This window comes from Molossus molossus, unplaced genomic scaffold (genome assembly GCF_014108415.1).
Source record: "Molossus molossus isolate mMolMol1 unplaced genomic scaffold, mMolMol1.p scaffold_m16_p_17, whole genome shotgun sequence".
NCBI lineage: Eukaryota > Metazoa > Chordata > Mammalia > Chiroptera > Molossidae > Molossus > Molossus molossus.
In genome coordinates this window covers 34,457,516-34,479,356 of record NW_023425352.1, presented here as the reverse complement: position 1 = coordinate 34,479,356, position 21,841 = coordinate 34,457,516, and the positions used below count along the sequence as shown (strand labels likewise).

The 21,841-nt window shown below is 33.5% G+C and overlaps 1 protein-coding gene across 3 annotated transcripts in view; it reads left to right on the top strand.

The window, feature by feature from the left end:
• Nucleotides 1–21,841, top strand: part of PTEN (phosphatase and tensin homolog) — an 80,605-nt gene that overhangs the window by 46,748 nt on the left and 12,016 nt on the right. For 2 of the 3 annotated variants that reach the window (XM_036264922.1, XM_036264923.1), the window contains exons 3-6: nt 260–304; nt 6,304–6,347; nt 8,118–8,356; nt 19,149–19,290. In XM_036264922.1, the coding sequence (XP_036120815.1) occupies nt 260–304; nt 6,304–6,347; nt 8,118–8,356; nt 19,149–19,290 (470 nt within the window). Of the gene's footprint in view, nt 1–259; nt 305–2,938; nt 2,984–6,303; nt 6,348–8,117; nt 8,357–19,148; nt 19,291–21,841 lie in introns of all 3 variants that reach the window. The other variant, XM_036264921.1, reaches the window with a different exon arrangement.

Here is a 21,841-nt window from a genome sequence, read left to right as displayed (position 1 = left end):
AGATTATGAAAATACTCATTCTATGAAAAGCTATGGCTTCAGATTGTATAAATCTGTGTAATGTAATAATTATTTAAGAATGGCCGATTTACTAGTTTTAACCCATGAAAGGAATATTTGAGTTTATTTTTCTTAAATGGTATTTGAGATTAGGAAAAATAGAATCTGTCTTTTGTTTTTTTCAACAGTATTAATGTAATTTCAAATGTTAGCTTATTTTTGTTAATGGTGGCTTTTTGTTTGTTTGTTTTGTTTTAAGGTTTTTGGATTCAAAGCATAAAAACCATTACAAGATATACAATCTGTAAGTATGTTTTCTTATTTGTATACTTCCAAATACTTCTAAAATAACTATTAAATGAAAGTTATTTTCTTGTTAGATTGAGGTAGAGTTAAAGATATATTTGAACATAATATATTCCTAAAACATTTAGTTTAAGAATTCTGATTGAGAGCATTGTTAGGTCATTTAGAAAGTGTAGTGATGAGGTAAAACAATGTTGGCACAGATTTATGTTACTTGATGTGCTTTAAGTGACTTGGCATCTAGCCCATCTTTGAGCCCATAACCATGTAGTAACTTGAAGTGTAAAACACATGTTAAAGCATTAATGACATCTTCCATGGAGGTATGTTCCACAGTGAATATAATTTTGTTTATTCTGTGTCTCTAGGTCAACTGATTGAAACAGCTCTTGGGGTTGTTCTCTAACTGTGTATAACATAAATTAGTTACCTAAAATTGTTGAATTGGGTCTGTTTCCTTTGTTTGGGGCAGGGATGTAAGGGTTGCCCAGTTGATACACCTAGCTGACCTTATCTTTAACCTTTTGTTTTGTTTTTTTCTTTTGACTTGATGACTAGAGATGTGAAAAGGAAAAAAGGAACAAAAGAAAAATGGGAAGAAAATATTTAACCATTTCTGCCCTTGAAGACTATTTTTCTTTCCCAAAATTTATAACCACTTTCTATTTTTAAAACAGTGGTATATAAAATGTGTTATTTTTTTTCTCACTGGCTTTTACTTATAAATTTATATATAAATTGTGCAACAGGAAATTTTTAAATCTAAATTTATTTATACTAATTTACTGTTACAGTTTCTATAGAGTTTATTTTTCAAATATAAGAACAAGATTCTTTTCTACCTTCAGTGGGCATTTAAAGCTTTACCAAAAAAGTATAAGATTCTCTGTGTCTATGGCTTGTTGCTTTTTAAATCCTTAATTTAGTGATCTTTCTGTTCTGATAAAACCTGAGAGTGAAGTACACACCAATATTGTTTTTCCTAGTGAGTTTTCACTAATTTCTTTAGACTCACAAAGAAGCATTTTGTGTACTTTTCCACATTAGACATTATAAAATGTGTTGTCTGTCCAGAGGTGAATAAGACGTAGTTCTAGTCCTCATGTAATTTATACTGTAATATGAAATGTAAACAAAGTATTATAGAAGAGATAACTCTTGTATAGAAGAGAACTCTCCAGAGAACAGTGGAAATAGTAATTGTACTTAAAAGGGAAGATTTTGCAAAAAATCAAGTTTAAGCTGGGATGAAAAGATTCAGTAGAGGTTGACCCACGGGCCTAGTAGGAGGGGAGATGATGGCATTGCAGGCAGAGAAAACTCTGGCAGGTAAGAAACACTTGTTGGCATAATGTGGAAGGTAATTATCGTGTGTGCGCGCGCGCAGGCTGTGGTAGAAGTAGATGACAAGATGAAAGAAAGTAAAACATGCTGTATAAACAAGTTTAGGTGGGCCCCAGCTTACAAGTGATCTATACATGTATCATCCTCTTTTCCTTATAAACCTCTCCTACAACAATCCTTGTTTCAGATGCTACAGGGTTTCTGTGGAGGAAAATAAAATCCACAGAGCTTTGTACTTTTTTAACAACTGGATTTTTATTTATTTATTTATTTTTAAATTTTATTTATTTATTTTATTTATTTTTTTTTATCCTCACCCGAGGACATTTTTCCATTTTTTGTTCAGATAGAGCGGGGGAGAGAGAGAGGAAGAGAGAGAGAGAGAAACATCGATGTGAAGGGACACATCGAGTGGCTGCCACCCGCACAACCAACCAGGGCCGGGGACAAACTGCAACCGAGGTACGTGCCCTTAGCAGGAACCGAACCCGGGTCTCTCTGGACCGCAGGCCAACGCTTCAACTGCTGAGCCAAACCGGCCAGGGCACAACTGGATTTTTAGAAGTTAAGGTGAAAAAGAAGTAAAAAACAGGCCAAGAGCAGTCTATGGGAGGAATCCATTAAATGAGTCACTTCAGCCTTGGATTCTCAGGATTGGGCATTTAGAGTGTCCCAGAAGGAAGGTAGAAGGAGACTAAAGATAAATTATGCCTTTTTCAAAAATGTATTCGAGTTTTACATTATATTCAGAGATAGGAAAGGAAATTCTTTTCATTCCTGTATGCAGTGGCTTCCTGCTTCCACAACTTAGGACTTAGGCTTGTAATGTCAGTATTGTGGTTCACGTACATTATTATGGTTCAGTTTGGCATTGGGAACTTGACTGCCTGTTTGTTTCTGTATTTCCAAACATTGGACTCCCAAGTTAATGAACTCTCTTGTTATTAGTTGACAGTAGCTTTTGGTGCATATATTTTAACTCCCTTGCTCCACTTCTTTTAATTGAATCAGCAACTTTTAGAACTGGAAAGGACCTGAAAGAGATCATTTAGTCCAACCTTCTCATTTTACAGATGGGGAATCTGAGGCATAGAGAAGTTAAGTGAGTTGAACAAGGTCACAGAGGTACATATAGTAGCAGACCATCCACTGTTTATGCCAGTATTCCCTTTTTGGGTTATTTTGTTTATTCATTTTTTTTTTTCAACTTCCCCAAATTTTACTTACTTCAGAAGTTTGTAGAACTACCCAATTGTAGCATGTTTTGATTTCTGATGTCATTTTTCAGTCTTCTTCACCTGCTTTCTACCCCTGTTTATATTTCTGGCTCTGGGTAAGTGAGTCTGGCAAGCAGCGGATGTTTCTATTTTATTTCTTTTAGTTTTAGGATATTAATAACGTGATATATATCTTGATAAACATACAAATTGAAAGATAATAAAATATTTTTAGTAGGCATACCTGTATTTAATAGTATATTAAACTTTATGTGGCACTTGTGACATTTGGATGAAAAAGAGTTCATAGTGTAGAATTAAGAGTTCTTTAAACAGACTGTATCTGTTCATACTTATATTAAACATTCAATGAGTTATTTTAAGAAGGGACAAAATTAACCTGTCATTAACAAATTTGGATATACTGATACTTAGTAAATTAGTTTTTTGTGCAAGTGTGTATGCTATTTTTGTATGTTCCTCTGTATTATCTGTACTCTGGTAGGAGTAAGGGGAAGAGTGGGGGAGATAGGGAATAAAAATATGAAGTAGTAGACAAAGTGAAGAAAGGGATAAGATTCACTGAGGAATGTAAATGTTCACTGAATACTATATTTTATTGTATACTCTATTTGACATACAACTCTCCATTATTTTTGGTAAAACTGCATTATTTTGTGGTAAACATTTAGCTGCTAATTTTTATCAATTACATTTTCTTTTGTAAGATAGGGATAGCTTCACTGAAGACAGTAAAGAAGAGACCTACATGCCTAGCTGATTCCATGTCAAGTCTCACTTCAATGGAAGCTTTTTTTTTATTAATCTTATCCCTTTCTTCACTTTGTCTACTACTTCATAAAACTGTCTCCTTCTATGCCTCTTCATTTCTCTTGTCTCATATAAGCCAATTTGAGGTGGTGATAAGAAAACATCTTTTAAGTTGAGTTTTAATTATGAAGAAGTATAAGTGATTAATTCTAACATTAATTCACATTTGCTTTATTTTTTCGTGTATCCAATTTTGATTTAAGAGACTTAATATCACACTGCAAAAAATTTACAAGAAACTGTGTTTTTTTGTGGGTGTGCATACAGTATCAGAGAAATTTTTAATTAAGAAGAAAGTCTTTATTCTTACCCTACCAACCCCTCCCCAGGTCACTTTCATCACTACCAATCCCAGTATTTGTTTTCACATACTCCCAATCCATACCTGTAGAGATTTTCATAGCTTTTTCATGTTTTTATTATCACTATTTGTTGGTTGTATTGTGCCAAATATTGCTTTTTTAGGAAGACTGGCTTTGACTAAATTTTGTTACTGCTTTTGTTTTTACAACTATTTTTAGTTGTTTATTATAAGTGAAAGTATGGAGCAGTACAGTACTAGGAAAAGTTTGACCTTTGTAATCAGAGGTACTGAACTTGAGTCCTGGCTCTTCCATATACATATTATGGTTTGGGGCAAGTTTTTCCTTAGTGTGCTTCTAAATATTAGTTTTTTCATGTATAAAAAGGAGATAATATTAACTGTTATCACATTGTTGTGAGGATGAGTCAAAAAACATGGAAACTCCTTAGTAAGGTGTATACATTCAGTAGTAGCTTATTATTTCCACTTTCTCTCCATTTCTTCCTCTTAACAGTGATATTTGAGAATCAGTTTATGAAGGTAGTCTTATGTACTGTTTGTCAAAACAAACATTTTGAGCTCCTGAGAAAGCATGGGAATTTTAGAGAACTGAGTCTGCATGAAACTCAAAATGTTGCTTTTTTTGTTGTGCTATCATGAGACCAGCTTCTTAGAATTGTTTTCTAGCCTATACCTTCCCCCTTACCTTCTAAGCCCTATCTTGACATAACTCTTTATAAAACATTTCATTATGGATTCTTCACTATTGACCATGTTGCTTTTTTAATCTACTGAAGAAAGTGTAAAATGTGACTTATTTCATGGTCAGTCTTTTTTTCCACCTGTCGTGTTTTTTAATGTGTGTGTGTGTGTGTGTGTGTGTGTGAAATTATTTAGCAAGGATGCATATATGTGCATATGTCATTACTGAATAAATTTTCTTTCTAGGAAAACTCAATATACTACATTATAATATGCTAAAATGGAAAAGCTTTGTTTTGAGCAGTAATATGAAAGTCTATTTATTTCAGATCTGACCAGTTAGCAACTAGTGAATTGTAGTTTGTTTATAATGTTTAATGGGTTTAAAACTGTTTAAAGTAGAGGAACTACACCATACTTGCAGGATTTCTAAATGTAAAATATAGGTCCACAATCACTTATTTGAAAGTCTTGAGGCCAGTTGTGTTTTGGCATTCAGAATTTTTTCAGTTTTCAGAAAGGTAACATGGAAGCATATACTTTATTACAACACCCCCGGTGGAACAGTACCTAGAATGAAATGTTTGACTCTTCACTGTAAGTGTATTAATTAAGGACTACATATAATCTCATAAATTCAGATCAGGCTATGCTGCAATTAAGTTTGCTATAAATTTAAGAAAAAAAATGTTTTCAACTTCAGAGATTTTGGAATTGTGGATTAAGGGTCTGTGGACCTTTATTTGTTTTAAAAAGCTAAGTTTTTATTTTAAATATTTTTTTAAAAATCTGGCTTGATTAGTAATGGGAGTTACCAGGATGCTACTGACCACAAATTAATATATAGAATTCCTTTCTGAGCCTGTTGATGTTTATAAATATGGCCTGTTCATCATGTGTAAGCCCCAGTGCATGATAACGAACGTGTCACTACTATTAAAAAGACAAATTTTAGCATGCCATATGATAATGCTAAGTCAACATTTTACTATTCTGTATTGATTTTACTTACTACTATTTCTTTAGTCTAAGACTTTAAAGTTTGTAACTTGAGAGGGTATTGAAAAAGATAAGAGAAAGATATGGTTTAAAAAAAGTTTAGCAAGTGTTGTGTCTGAGTAGGTTAGCACCATTTAATTTCTTTCCTTACTTTTCCTTTACACTTATAATGTTACTGTTTTTAACATGTCTTTTAAAATAATAGTTTGAGAAAACTGTGTGTGTTCAGCTGTGAAGTAAAGATAATATTTAAAATAGTTAGTTATTAAACTCCAGTAGCATGCAAAATTTCCATAAAGGAAATTTGAAGGCTTAGATGCAGCTGAATTTGCAATATTGTATATTGGTGACATCACAAGTTTTTTAAGCAAATGTGTGAGTTCTAGTTGCATACACTTACCATTTTAAGCATCTGTTTTCTTAATTGTAAAATGGGGATAATAGCAGAACCTACTTCCCAGGATGAGAAGAAATAGTTAATATAAAACACTTAACATAATGCCTGGTACATTATAAAGTTTCACAAAATGTTTGTTACTATTACACTTTTTTCTCAATTGTAAAAGATAACTTTATATCACATTTAAACTTCTCTTTTAGATGTGCTGAAAGACATTATGATACCGCCAAATTTAACTGCAGAGGTATGTATAAATGTACTGTATTATGTTAAATAACTTAAAACCAATAGACTAAGTCTTACTGTTATAGCAATAAGGAATAATCTCAATTATTAAGTGAAGTAAATATTTGTCTTAAAGGTGGTCTTAGAAAATTTGAAAAATATGATTTTGTGTTTTAGGAAACAAGTGCCATATAAACCTGCCAGAAATATTAGGAAAATTAAATTGCAGAATGGACTAAGAATTAGTAGAAATTTCTAGGCTAACAATAGAATGAGGTGGGGGTTATATCTACTTTTCTGAGACATTTAGTGTAAGAGTAATAAATTATATGAAGAAGGCAGAACAATTTAACTCCATCAAGAAACATGATCTAAAAGGCGGAAAGGGTATAACAAATATGGATGAGGGGAACCTGATAGGTGAGAACAAGGAACTGCTTTAAATGAGTTAGTCTTCAGGTATAATCAGTTCTATATCAGAGCCCACAAAAACTTCATTTGTATTTGTGGAACCCCTTGAGCCATGAGCGAACTGGAGAATTAAGAAGTTTGGCATGTGCTGTTAGGAAACAGTGAGTGCCATGAACTACAGATTGATGTATTTGCAGTCAGTGCCTCCTGAAAATCTGGAATGGACCTTCAAACAGTTGGTCTGAGAATTCAGAGGCACTAATGGTGAGAGTCAGTGTGGTTACTAAGAATGTTTCTTTTTTTGGTAAATTTAGGCTACTGCTTACTAGGCATAATGTGTTTTAGTCGAGGTTTATCTAGCTTTAAATAGACATTTAACAGGTTTTCCTAGATGTTTTTGTGTGCCACTGGGGAAGTGAAGACAGAATGATAGTAGTTAGGGAGATGACTAAGTGAAAGCTGTCCTGATGACTTGCTGTAATGGTAGTTATTGTTAAAGCTCTCCTGTCATAACAAAGGACTTAATCGATTTTATCCTGTGCTACATTATGACTTGATTGAAGATATAAGACATACTTTTTTACATATTTAGATGACACAAGATAATTAGGTACATTAGATGTCAGAATTTTTAAGAATCTTAATAGAGTAGAACCAAGGCAGAGACCAATCAGATAAAATTTAATAGTGATAGATTTAAAGTCCTCTTTGTAGACAAATTTTAAAAGCTCTGCTGTGACTCTAGGGTACAGAGAAGTTATGAGTTCTTAGTAAGTCATGTGAAAAGACCTGAGACTTCACTTGATAAACTTTACTATAATTGTATACTTTTTATAAGTAGTTTTTCTTTTCTTTTGTAAATACCTTTAAAGTCAATTGTATACAACGGTAACATTTGTGAGAAATAACACATTTAGCATTTTTATTATTGAAGTTTAAAATGCAATCCTTTCTATTGTTGATTTATTAATAATCTTTCTTTTGAATATGTTTTATAGTGGTGCAATATTATAAGTATTATTACTCTTTTATTAGAAAATTAATTCAGAGTCCTGACAAGATGCTTATATGACATTTCATTTTGAGTTCACCACCTCTGATAAGTTATGACCTGTGCTACCTCTCCATAGCAGTTTCCTCCTTCGTAAAGTGGGGAAAATACTTGGCCTTCCTGTCTAATGGATAACTTTAAGAGTTAATGAGAGACTATTTCTATTCAAACATTAGAAAATTACCAGGCAATACATTACTTTTCTCTGGAGTTCGCTTTTTCTTTTAAACATCTGTGGAGCTTATATGTAGCATTTCTAAAGTTAACTATTAATAAACAATTCAGAAGAGATTTTTCTCTTATTCTGAGGTTATCTTTTTACCACAGTTGCACAGTATCCTTTTGAAGACCATAATCCACCACAACTAGAACTTATCAAACCCTTTTGTGAAGATCTTGACCAATGGCTAAGTGAAGATGACAATCATGTTGCAGCAATTCACTGTAAAGCTGGAAAGGGACGAACTGGTGTAATGATTTGTGCATATTTGTTACATCGGGGTAAATTTTTAAAGGCACAAGAGGCCCTAGATTTCTATGGGGAAGTAAGGACCAGAGATAAAAAGGTAAGTTATATTTGATGTTTTTTTTTCTCTTCCTAGATTTAAGAATTTATTGGAAAACAGATTTTTAAAAAGAAAGTTGATAACCTTATATCTGATCTCCTAGACATTTAAATCAGTTACTCCTTAACATTTATGTGAGCAAATGACTAATTGAATTTTCTGTTCATGCTAGCATTTTCATGTCATGCTAGCAAATCTTACCCATGAACAGTATTGCGTAGTCTCAAAATACTTACCAAGCATTCTAAAAAGCCACACATTGATCAAAAGTAAGCTTAATATTTCTGAAGCTTGATTGAGAATGAAATATGTTTGATAATAACTTGGATGCCATTTTCTAGGAATGTATGATCTTTAGTTTTATGATATATAAAGATGACTTTTCCATATGAATATTAATATAAGTAGTTATAATTAGTCAGGTTCTTTATTCAGAAGACTGTAAAGACTGTATTGGAAATCAGTGACATTTAATTTGTGTAGTGCATTTGCAAGCAAAAAGTGAACTCTTGGGAGAACTTTTACAGTGATTTTCAAGAGATTTATTTCTTTGGATGGCAAAACACATTTACATTTCTTACAAAGAAAGTTTGTACATTTTTCTGTCCCCAAGAAGAAAAAAACCCCAAACCATTCCAAGATAAATGGGCAAACTCATTTTAAAGAGCTCTATTGAAGGAGACGTCATAACTTATGTGAAGAACTTATTCTAGTTTTAATAATTTTACAATCAGGGAGATTCTCTTCCAGTTTAAGTTAATTTCTTTTTAATTCAACTTCAAAACAGCTACAAGTGATCATACCCATTATTTTCAACTGGATAGTTATTTGATTCCTGATTCCTTTACTCCTTCCTTTTTCTTGTTGTATATGTCTTTGTGACTTTTTTGAATTATATCTAGTGATGCCAAAGTACTGTATATTGGTGGTAGTTTAAAAAATGGAATTTTATATTAGTTCATGATTTTGGTTGGCTATGATAGATAAACTTACATTTCTGTATATGGTGTGTATCCTGGGTTGATAGCACTGGAATGAATTATAAAGCAGAGGACCTGAGATGTTTACTTTGTTTCATCCTTTCATCATGTAGAGGGAAACAATTGCTTTTGCTGATTGTAATTATAGAAGGTAAATTGTTTTATACTGATGTGAATAAATTCAGGGCAGTACAGGAAAAGAGACCATATAGAAGTTGCAGAAGCAGTGGTAGAAATTTAAAGCAGGGTTGATAGGCAGCAGCCATTTTGATAGTGGAAAAGATACCAGGTAAAAGAATTTAAAATGAAAAATAAAGAAGTTGTGCAATGTGGAGCCAGGACACTAGGGACTCTTAAACTATGTTATATATCTTTTAAAAATATGGTGAAAATTATAAATATTTTCTCCAAAAATGTGCATGTTGTACATGAACATAACATTATTAACTTTTTAATTGCACTGAAAACTTTTTTTTAAAATTTAGAATGTAAAAGAAATCTTCATAAGAATTATGTCTCCTTTTTTTTTTTTTCATGCAAAAATCAGTGGCCATGCCCTAGTCGGGTGGCTCAGTTGGTTGGAGCATCCTGATCACCAAAAGGCTGAGGGTTTGATCCCTGGTCAGGACACATACCTCAGTTTCGGGTTGGATCCTCGGTGGGGGTGCCTACAGGAGACAACCGATCAATATTTCTCTCATCAATATTGCTCTCTCCCTTCCTCTATCTTTAAAATCAATAAAAACATATCCTCGGATAAAGATTGATAAATAAATCAGTGACCACTTTTTGAGAATGAAGACTAAATCTAAGTGGTACAAATGAACCAAAATTAAGCGTTAGTTCTGCTCAATAGTAAATTTTAATGAAAGGGCTGCCATTATTTAAAATAGCTTTTAAGTAGCATATTCAAACTATTCCATTTATCTTTGACTTTGTGTCATCTTTGATATCCAATCAGTTTTTGATCAAAACAAGTGCTGAAAATCCTATCTCACCAAAGAATGAAAGAGCAAATGGAATCTGTAGATTCTTTTGACAGTACATTGTTATGTCAAGAAATAGGAATTCTCTAAGATTCTTTAGATAAATTCGTGTTGAATCATTTTCTTTGGTTTCTAGTTAATAAGATCATTTTTGGCAAGATCCTTACATAATTCTATATTGGGAAGGAAAGGATTATGAGTACACAGTTTTAAGAATGAAGAGTTAAACTGTAAACAAGTTTATATTTTACCCAGTTAATGGCAGTGAACTTATGTGTAGCAGAGAATTTCATAGTTGCTCCCAATTCTTGACAAAACCTCTTAAGAAGCCCTTGATTGAAAGATTTGGCTTTTATGACTTTGGCAACTTTCACAGCAACAGATTTTTCATGACGAATTCTCTTGCATAGGCTATGATTCAAGGCTTGGCACTCATGAAGCAGTAGAATACTTTCACAGCAGTAGATAAGGTTTCTCTCAGGATTGATGGTAGAGTCTTGCACCCCAGTGCATTCTGATGAACAAAGCAGTGAGTCATGTTGACATGCAGAACTCCTGTCTTTACCACAGCAGCAAAACCAGATGTTTTGCCAGGCATTAAGGTGTCCTATCTATCTACAGAATACTGAGATTTCTTTAGGAGAATTTTTTAGTTTTTTTTTTTTTTTTTTGGCAAAGAAACTTCACCATTTTGAAAATGTTGCTGTCCCCTGAAGTTTCCAAAAAGGACTCTAAAATAGTGATTATTATTTGATTGTGTCATTGTGCATGTATTTGATAAAAATTAGTAGCTGGCTAAGCTAAGAAGTCAAATGTTGAAGGCAAGTGGTAATTCCAATCCTTTCATGACTTGTTTTCATTGTTTTAGGGGAAAAAACAGTATCCTTTTTTAAAAATGGATAAAAAGTGTTTGATAGCGATACTGCAGTGGTCTTTTCTATTGCAAGCTACAGATATGTTTGATCATTTCTGAGCTATTTTTCTTCACCACATTCAACTATGTGACTTTTTTGTTTGGCATTACAGCATGGTAGCATGCTTTAACTATGGATTTTGAGTTGGGAGGCAAATAAAAATTTTGTAATGGTCTAGCCTTTTCTAACTCAACTGTCCTCTCATGTGTTCAGTCTCCCCCCTCTTCCCTCCCTCTTCACCCCCACACCCCGACCCCCACATATGCATGTACATCCTTTCTGATGTAGCTGCTTCTACAGGATAGTTGACTGAAGGCTTCTGACAGTGAGAACTAGCCATAGAAGAAGCCTTCTATCTCATCAAGTTCAGGGTACAAGTAAAACCCAAGCGTACTTCAGCTTTATTATACTTTATTTTCTCTGATTCCAGTGTAACTTAGATCCATAATCAAACAGTAAGGACATATTTTAATTTGTCAGTTAGAAGACATCTTAGTCATCACAATCTGATAATACTGTCAATTGTGTTTCTTCATAGAGGTGAGGAGAGATTTTATGAAATGGCAAGCCCCATGGGACATGGTTATGAAATAGGGGCCACAGTGAAAAGAGAGCAGAGAAATATTTATGAAAGGAAAATGTAAAGTTTGTAATGTCATGTGTAAGAATGTAATAGTACCCACATCATCAGCAGAACAGCAGCATATTCTTCATCTTCTTATAGATTGGATTCTCCCCCGGGTGAAAGGTGATGGGCTTAGAAAATGGAGTTTGTATCAAACAAGTGTTGGCGAGGGTGTGGAGAAAAGGGGACTCTAGTACACTGCTGGGGGGAATGCAGACTGGTACAACCACTATGGAAAACACTATGGTGTTACCTCAAAAAATTAAAAATTGAACTGCCATTTGACCCAGTGATCCCACTTCTAGGAATATATCCTAAGAAGCCTGAAGCACCAATCAGAAAGAATATATGTACCCCTATGTTCACAGCAGCACTATTTACAATAACTAAGATCTGGAAACAGCCCAAGTGTCCACCAGTAGACGAATGGATAAAAAAGCTGTGGTACATATACACAATGGAGTACTATGCAGCTGTAAGAAAGAAAGATCTCTTATCCTTTGAGATGACATGGAGGGACCTGGAAAGTATTATCCTAAGTGAAACAAGCCAAGCAGAAAAAGACAAATACTACATGATCTCACTTATTTGTGGAATATAATGAACACAACAGTCTGAGGAATGGGGTAGACCCAGAAACATGGAAGTAGGATACAGACTGACAACCCTCAGAAGAGGGGGTGGTGGGGGGAGGGAGGAGATAAACCACAGAACTTATATGCATGTACGCATAACCAATGGACATGGACAACAAAGCCGGGGACGGGGTGGGAGGGGATGGGGAGGAGGTTGTCAATGGGGTAAAAAAGGAGAAATATCTATAACAAAAATAAAATTTAAAATAAAATTTAAAAAAGAAAATGGAGTTTGTACATACTTTTAAGGATATATGTGGTAAAATTGTTATGTTTAGCTGTTACATGATATTAAAATTCAGGGTTGAGTAATTTAGCCAGAATTGGTCACTTTTAGCATCTTGGAATCAAATCATTCAGATCTGCTGTGTTTAGCTCATGATTAATTAGCATACCAAGACTTTTTTTTTAATGAGTTTTCACAGGCTCTAAAGGAATATCCTAATGTACCTTTATCCCTGTATATATTTTAAAAGGAAGAGAGAAATTTATGAGTAGATATTATTGACAAGCTGTGTCTTACAAATGATGTCATTTTTATTTTAGGTTGAAATAGCATTTAGAAAGCTAGGTACAGTGGATAAAAGTCATAGGTTTTTTTTGTTTTTGCAGGAATATTTCTTATTTTATAGATGATAAAACTGAGGCCCAGAATGATGAAGTGATTTGATTAAGATTATCCAGCTAATGACAGCATTCAGAGTAAAATTAGAGTTCCCCAACATACTGTTGACCTTCTTTCTACACTATTAAGTCCACAAATCCTGGAACTGCAAAAAAATTTTGAAGCTGTTCAGAATTAATCTCTGTACAGGGTCAAGCTATTCTGAAAGGTCATGTAGTACGGATAAAATCGGCCTATTTTGAAAGGCTCCTCAGTTTATACCCTTCTTTATTGATGCTAGGGCATTTAATGACCCCTGCTTTAAGTAGTTAAAAACGTTTAACTATATTACATATTTACCTGATGGTTGGAATACTAAGAAAATAATACACTTTTAAATTTTAAAGACTGTAACTAATTTCATTATAAGTAAACTTAGCTGAGCATAAGCTGTTATATAACTATGGAATTATTCCAGAGAGGTATCTTATAATGAAAATAATTGATTATTCAAAGTAGTTTGATTCCTGAAATATTTGCTGATGGATGTATTCTCTTGCCAATATCTCCTTTTAGGTTGAGTCTGTAGGTTTGCATTTTTTTTATTGTGAACCACAGTTGTAGGAGATACATACATTTTACCAATTTTTAGTTTGTGTTTGATTAAGTTCATTAGACCTGTTTTTAAAGTTGTTTTGAAACATTAGGAGGCTGAAGAAAATTGTGTCCAGTTACATTTATATAGGAGCAGAATGTTTATTCTCTTCTCCCTCTCCCCCTTCTCTCATTCTCTTGTTTTGAAGAAAGAGGAGCCAGTTGTTTTGGTGACGAATTTATAGACTGTGCAGAGACTCAAAATAATCTGGTGCGGAGTCTTGCCATTTCCTCAGCTGACTTAATGCAAATTAGGCGGCAGAGTGGTGGGGGCCAGGTTACCACAAAATGTGCCATTGTGTTAGTAATGTCTAAATAATATTTCAGGTTTTGAATGTTTGGTAGAAGTCAAAGTACAACTGATCCTTCCTATTAAAAAAATGTTTTCTGAGAGTGGGATGACTTCTTGAGGAAGGGAAGACTCCTATCTCCCACTCAGCCCTCAGTGTTGTTTTCCATGTGGTCCTGGCCTCGCCCTGTCTGCATTTGCACTTGCGGTTCAGAATTGTAATCAGTAACTCACAACATTGATTGTAAGCTATGAATAAAGAGTTAACACATCCTATGAGTGCTGGTAAGTACGCATTTAGGAAAGATTTCCAAATTTTCTGAATTTAAAGAGACAAACATTTATTATATGACAAATTTACCCAGAATCTCTGCTACTCCTCTCTCTTTCTTTGCCTCCCCCTTTCAGGTGGTAGCAGGAAAGAGTGCATTAACATTTCTTTTCTTTGATTAAACGTTCAGGAAAAATATTCAAGCTTTTGATTTTTTTTCCCCCAAAGCAATTATTAGAGATAAAGTTTCTATATGTTATGATCTCAGTAAGTGGCTTATTAGTTTATCTTTAATGAAGACTTAAATTCTCTAATAATAACAATTACTGACTTTATTCTAAGCGATCCCAAGAAATTAAAATTTTCTTTTTCTCAGAGGAATGAATTTTTAAGTCCTGTCATATTTAATCAGGTTTTTTTTTCTATTTACTAAGTTTTCCCATATAGTAACCTAATGAAATTTTATAATTTTCTCTTTATTTAAAACAAAATGAGCTATAATTATCCCATTTTTCAGCTTTTAAAAAACTTTTAGGCCGAGGCTGTGGGTTCAGTCCCTGGTCAGGACCCACAAGAATCAACCAATGAATCTATAAATAAGTAGAATAACAAATCAGTGTTTTTTTTCTCTCTCTTCCTCTCTCTCAAATCAATAATTTAAAAAATTAAGGAAAAAAACCTCTTAATAAAACATTTTTGTTTTTTCAAACATTAATTCCTCTGGGCTAAATTGTGTTCTTCTAATGTACAGTATGTAAGCCTTGTTATCCAATCTATATATTCATAAAATTGTAGGATTTTTTTATACCTTGAAGGACCTTAGTAATTATTTAATTCAGTTCCATTCTAATATAAGTGATAAAACATCTGCAAAAATCGATCTGTCCTGGGTCATTTAATCTCTATAATAACTCAAAACCATACCACTAAACTGAAATTCAGTATTCTTTCTGTACTACTGTACTGTGTTCTATGTACTGTGTTCTCCAGTTTAAATTCTTTTTCTTTATTAATTTGATCCCCAAAGTAGAAATAGAGACTAAATAAGGTAGGGGAAAGCAGTTGTATTATAATGTATAATGTAATATAATGTATTAGCTTATATAACCCTAAAAATGCTCTGGCCTGGACCTAGATGCTTAACAGATGTCAGGAGTCTCTCTCAACTCTCTCCTTTCCTCTGAATATACTTTATTTTCAGGCAGGCTCTCTGTAATATAATGGCAAAGTATGACTTCCAGTAGTTCTTAGCTTTGTATTCTGTCTGTTTTAACAACTGCAATGGGAAGAAAGCTACAATTTGAGCAAAAATTTCTAGATTAGGTTCTGATTTGACTGGATTAGGGTTTCTAGATTAGGTTCTGATTTAACTGGATTAGGGTTTGTGCCCATTCCTTGACCAAACATTCTGGCCGGAGACATGCGGCATACTGAAGCTGAAGAGTAGGGCCCACCTCCCATGCCCCAAACCATAGGGAGAATGATAGCTTCCCAAAGGGGAAAGGATGCTGTGTGGAGAGAAAAACGGCAGTGTCTGCTTCATATTTGTCTCTAGGATTCTGCAGTTCATGCACCACTATATGATAATGTATTATATTTTAATTAGTTGCATAGAGTTAAAGCACTATGATAGTCTAAACTTCAGAGATTCTTCATAGATAGGAAAAATAAGAGCTCAAAGAGGTTAGTAGGTGTGCTATTAGTAAAACCCAGGACATGGGAGTAAAAAGCTTTAGAATTGGCCCTGGCCAGGAAGCTCATTTGGTTGGAGTGTTGTCCCATACACCAAAAAGGTTGTTGGTTCAGTTTCCAATTGGGGCACATACCTAGGTTGAGAGTTCAATTCCGGTTGGGTACAGGAGGCAACCCATGAATGTTTCTCTCACTCTCTCTCTCTCAAAAATCAATTAACATATGCATGGGTTAGGATTTAAAAAAAAGTTTTAGAATTCAATTCATATATAGGTTCACATGCAGGTTTTGAACAAAATAATTATTGTGTACTGGGATTGTTTATTTCTCCTTAAAATAAGATGTGATAGAATCAGTCTGGTGAAGTTGTAGTGGTGTTAGGAATGTATGTAAAATGTTTGGCACATATTTTAATATACAATAACTACTGTTATATGTTGTCATTGTAATAATAACTATTTCTAAGAGCCATATTTCTTCCTTTGTTGATTTACTTTCCTGTAATAATCTTATTGTGATCATTCTGAAGTGTAGCTTTCCAAGTGACAAGCAAACATTACATGTTAAATTATCTACATTACTTCTGAGTTTAGAAGAGCCAGTAAAAAGTTTACTGAAGTAGAAAATTACTTTTTAAACTGGGAAATCTAGTTTGTGAATTCATCATAGAGAAGATGATCTGAGAGTATTGATGCACAGAATATGAACAAAACATTGCATATCTTGTATTGTGGTATCTAAGTGATAATCTGGTCTGGTAATATTCTAGATTTGAAAGATGTGTATAACCTATACTTTTAAGTCTCTTTTTTTAAAGTGATTAATCATATATAGAGATTTACATAAAACAACTCAGGTTAAAAAAATAGTTTATTAAAATACATCAGGCAAATGTAAATTTCAAAAGCAGATGACAGAATATCAATATCAAAGTACATTTACATCCGAAATGTATAAAACTGGATCAAGAATGCTATTTTATATTAACACAGAATGTACTCCACAATGAAGACCTAGAAGTTAAACACTTTTATGTGTTAAACATAACATCACAATATATTAAGCAAAAGCTAGAAGAAATGAAGAAAAAAAATGGTAGAAAAGCATCTAAAGCCCTGGCTGGTGTGGCTCAGTTGGTTGGAGTGTTGTTCCATACACCAAAAGGTGGCAGGTTGCCTTCAGGAGGCACCCTATCAATGTTTCTCTCTCACGTCGATACTGATGTTTCAGTGTCTCTCTCCCCATCCTTTCCTTTCTCAAACATCAGTTTTTTAAAAAAAGAAGCACCTATAGTAGTAGCATTTTTCAATATACTTTAAGATCAAAAGGTACAAAATAAGATGTATAAATAGCTCGATCAATATAATAATAGCCCATAAAATGCATTTTTGTTGTTATTAAAAGTTACCAAGATTAATAATTAATTATGCCAACTGCAAAGAAAATCTTACCTCCAAGTAGAAATATATAAATCCCATTCCTTGATTACAATTCAGTAGAATTAGAAGTTGAAAAACAAAAAAAGTTTAATCCAACTAAATCAAACATTTGAAATTTAAAAACACTTAAATACTTTTGGGTCATTGAGCAAATACAAATTCATATTAGAGATTATTATAATAACAAGTAGAGAGGAATTAATAAGGATGAAAATATAAATGTGACAGTGAACAGTAAACCATCTTAAATAATCTAAACACATTGTATGAAAATGCCAGTAAAATTCAATATATCTTCTAAAGCCAATCAAAGGAAAAAGTGAAGAGAAGGAAAACAAAACATAGATGTTGAATTTGAGAAAGGAGTTATAACTACAGTGTAGAGGTGAAATTGAAAATTATATTCAAGTCTATGTTAATTAATTTGAAAATTTCAATAGGAAAGAGACAATTTTCAATAAAAATGTTATAAATGCTTCAAGATGAAATACAAAGTCTGAGTAGGCCATCTAAGAATAAAATTGTGTAGGAGCCCTAAGTACCTGGTCTGAATTGCATTTCAGGTGACTGCTCTTAAACCTGGAAGATTCAAATAATTATATTATCTTACTTAGAAAATATGTAAAACTTCCTAGGTGACTGCTTGCATAGTCCTTCTATCTTAATCTGGTAGAGTTAGCTTATTACAAAGTCCAGAAAGTATAATATGGGGGAATTGAAATACTTCCATTTAGCCAAAAGTAAGAGTACATACAAGGGAGTGGTAAGAGGTATTCTCACTGGTTTCCTCTTACTCTCATCACTTTCTATACAACTATGCTTAAAACATAGTTAAGTCTCCAGTATTATCATTGACATCACAGTAAATTTTTCTGAAGTCACATTGTGTAATGGGAAAAGAAACCTTAGATAAATGCCCTAATACCTCATTTATTCAGCATCATTAGTGAATGCATTTCTGTACACAAAAGATTTTTTCTTTAGATAAATCAGGATCACCTTTTAAATAACACATGAAATATATATATACTAGCATTTATAATACTTAAATTTTCTAAAACATGTATTTCCTGGTTTCTTCATCAAAGAGATGTATGTAGATCAGGGACTATTCTAAGTACCTGTGTTACTGGATTATCGCATACATTTATGTCAGTTATGTACTACTGTTTTTTAAGGCCAGCATCACTTTTTGTTGCTGCTATTTTTGCCTCCCAATGGCTGTATATCTTTGTCTAGTTTGCTGATTCAAATATGTTATTGCCTTGAAAATAAGTAACCAAGTTTGTGAAGAATTGTGTGTTTAATAAGAGTCCATAAATCCTTGTTGGGAGCCCTGTGTATAAAGAGCCACAGCTGTAGTGCAGAGGCTTTGGACATTTATTTTGGATATGTAGTGGCCTTTGCTTATTAGGTTCATGGGTCAGAGCATTGTTGTGACCATTGAATAAATGGGGGTGTTATGATGTTATAATTGTATTTTAAGGGAGAAAAGTTATTCTGATATTTTCTTTTGTATTGATATTGCTCTGATTTACTCTGTTCTTGAACTGGATTTAAATAACAATCATTTAAGGTCAAGTTTCTAATGTATGTATGTTCTTCAATGGGTACATATAGCCCAGTTACCACAAAATTTAAGTGAAGTAACTGTAATGAAACTTTTCTTTTGAATTTGGCTTTTTTCTTTTTCTGTCCACCAGGGAGTAACTATTCCCAGTCAGAGGCGCTATGTGTATTACTATAGCTACCTGTTAAAGAATCATCTGGATTATAGACCAGTGGCACTGTTGTTTCACAAGATGATGTTTGAAACTATTCCAATGTTCAGTGGCGGAACCTGCAGTAAGTTCTCTAAATTCTCATTCTTCCATGTATTGGAACACATTTCTCAACATTATAGAAGTTTATATAAAAATTTAGAGATAAATTTATTATGCTTAAAATTTATGCGGGAGTGGATATATTTCTGAAGCATTCATACTGATTAATTAGCTCAGTTGTTTAGTGCATTGGGCTAAGGAAGCCAAGAGCAATGTGTTTTAATGTCTTTGAAGCCAAATTATATTTATAAAAGAAATATTCTGTGCTGCATTTACCAAATGGCGCCTAAATTCTGATTAGATGGCTAAAAAACCTGTCCCATCACATCCAGCATGAGAGTAGCAGTGGGATTCATCAGTTTACTGGAGTTAAGGCAGGGACCAATTCCTTCATACTTTTTTTTTTTTTATTCCTCACCCAAGGATACTTTTCCATTTATCATCAGACAGAGTAGGAAGGAGGGAGAGAGAGGAGACAGAGAGAAACATAAATGTGATAGAGCCACATTGACCTGTTGCCTCCCACACGACCTGACCAGGGCCGGGGACAAATCGCAACCAAGGTACGTGCCTCCGACTGGAATCAAACCCGTGACTCATTGGTCTGTGGGCTGACTCTCTTAAGAGCTGAGCCAAACCAACCAGGGCCAGTTCCTTCATATTTTAAGGGAAGAGTAGATACTGATAGTAATGGTGACAGGGACAACAAAGAGGAAAAGAAAAAGTGGTAAGACATGATGAGAGACTAAAGTATATTTATTGAATAGGGTTGAATCAAAGTGTGTGGAGTATTAGAGAAAACCTGGATTTCAGTTTAAGTATTTAGAATGCAATTGTATAGTTTCTAGATAAGATACTGCCACATTATTTCTTTTAATACTTATAATTTCAGTGATGTTTTGGAATTCATTAGTGGTTTTAGTTTTTAGCTTTAAGTTTTGCTTCTTGAAAATACTTATGTAATTTAAAACAGTTTATATCCCTAAATTAATTTATACCTAGGACACTCACTTCTTGATGTTGTTTATCTTTGTCAGACAGGTGTGATCATCTTCACCAGATTATTTCCTGTATTCTTAGAGCAAAGCAACTTTATTAAAGACCACAGTTTTATTAATATAGCATGTTAAAGGCTTCTAAGGGACCTCTTTGATCCTTTTATCACTTCTGTACAATTATAAAAACTGCTGCATGCAAGGCACTAAACTGTCAGAGGTGATTGACATAGGAGCTTAACAGAATCCTAGAGGAGAAGAAAAAAGAAAGGAAAAAACTCATGCTTTTCCTATCCTATAGAGATTAGTATAAGAGCCAAAAGAAAGGTATAAAACATTAGAGAAATAGTAAGGAAAAGAAGAGAATATTCATTCAGTAATCTTATCTTGCGTAATTTTTTTCATATTGGCCTTTCTTTAAAAAATCTCATCAGTTCTGTTCTGATTGCCTACCTTTAAATAATCTGTTGTTTTATTTTTTTGTTTTGGTCTCAGTATTACATTCATACTTACTACTTACTACTGAAATCTTTTAAATCTTGACTAATTTTCTATGCACTCTGATTTATTACTGTGTAGGAAAGCTGTATATAAATAATATATAATTAAATGGTAGTTTGTATATATAAATTATAAATGATATGAAAAAGTCTTGTGGGGTTTTTAGATATTTTCATGAAGGAAGTCCAGCTCCTTATTGAACACTGGGGAAAGTGCACAGTTTAGATTGGCATTAAAACTGAAGGAAGTATTGCAGGCAGTAGGAAATAGTTTGAATTGAAGCACAGCAGAAGGAAATGAGCTGGACAAGAAATGTAGAGACAGAATAGAATAGGAATGGAATGTGTGGCTGACTCTTAGAGGAACCTGAATGGGGATTTCAGACTTGATACAATAAATACTACAGTGTCAGTGATAATGCTGAAAGCTTCACCGGTGTTTTAAGTACAAGTTGTAAAAAAAAAAGTGATGATAGCAAGAGGGAAAAAATTGTGGAAATGAAACCAGTTTATGTGACTTGCTCTAAGATAGATGTTCTTTACTGAGGCATTCAAATGGAATTTAGCCCATTTTTTTCTTTTGCCATTTATATTTGAAGATTTTGTGAAGAGTTTCTATTCTGGTTATAATTTACTGAAGAGGGAGGGAAAAAAGTGAATCTGGAAGTTGGAGGCATGAATGTTGATATTTTGGTTTTAAATATGTTTTAATTCAAGTGAAGGTGAGCTGTTTTCATGAAGATAGATATTCAGTGGGTTTGATCTTTAGATGAGCGATATATCAGATACTTGGGGGAAGTATCAGGAAAGAGACATAGTAGTTAAGCCTTTCAATTAAATGTGGTGTCATGCTATAGGATGGGAAGACTCAGAGGGAAATGGTAAGGACTGAGACAAGGGGAGTTTGCAACAGTTTGGTTTTAGGAGGAATAAGAGGATTCAGTGAAGAAAACAAAACTTGTGAGAATCAAGTGTCTTCTGCAGTTGTCAGGGATTAACAATTTTTTTTGTTAATCCTCACCAGATGATATTTTCCCATGATTTTTAGATAGACTGGAAGGGGAGGAGGGAGGAGGAG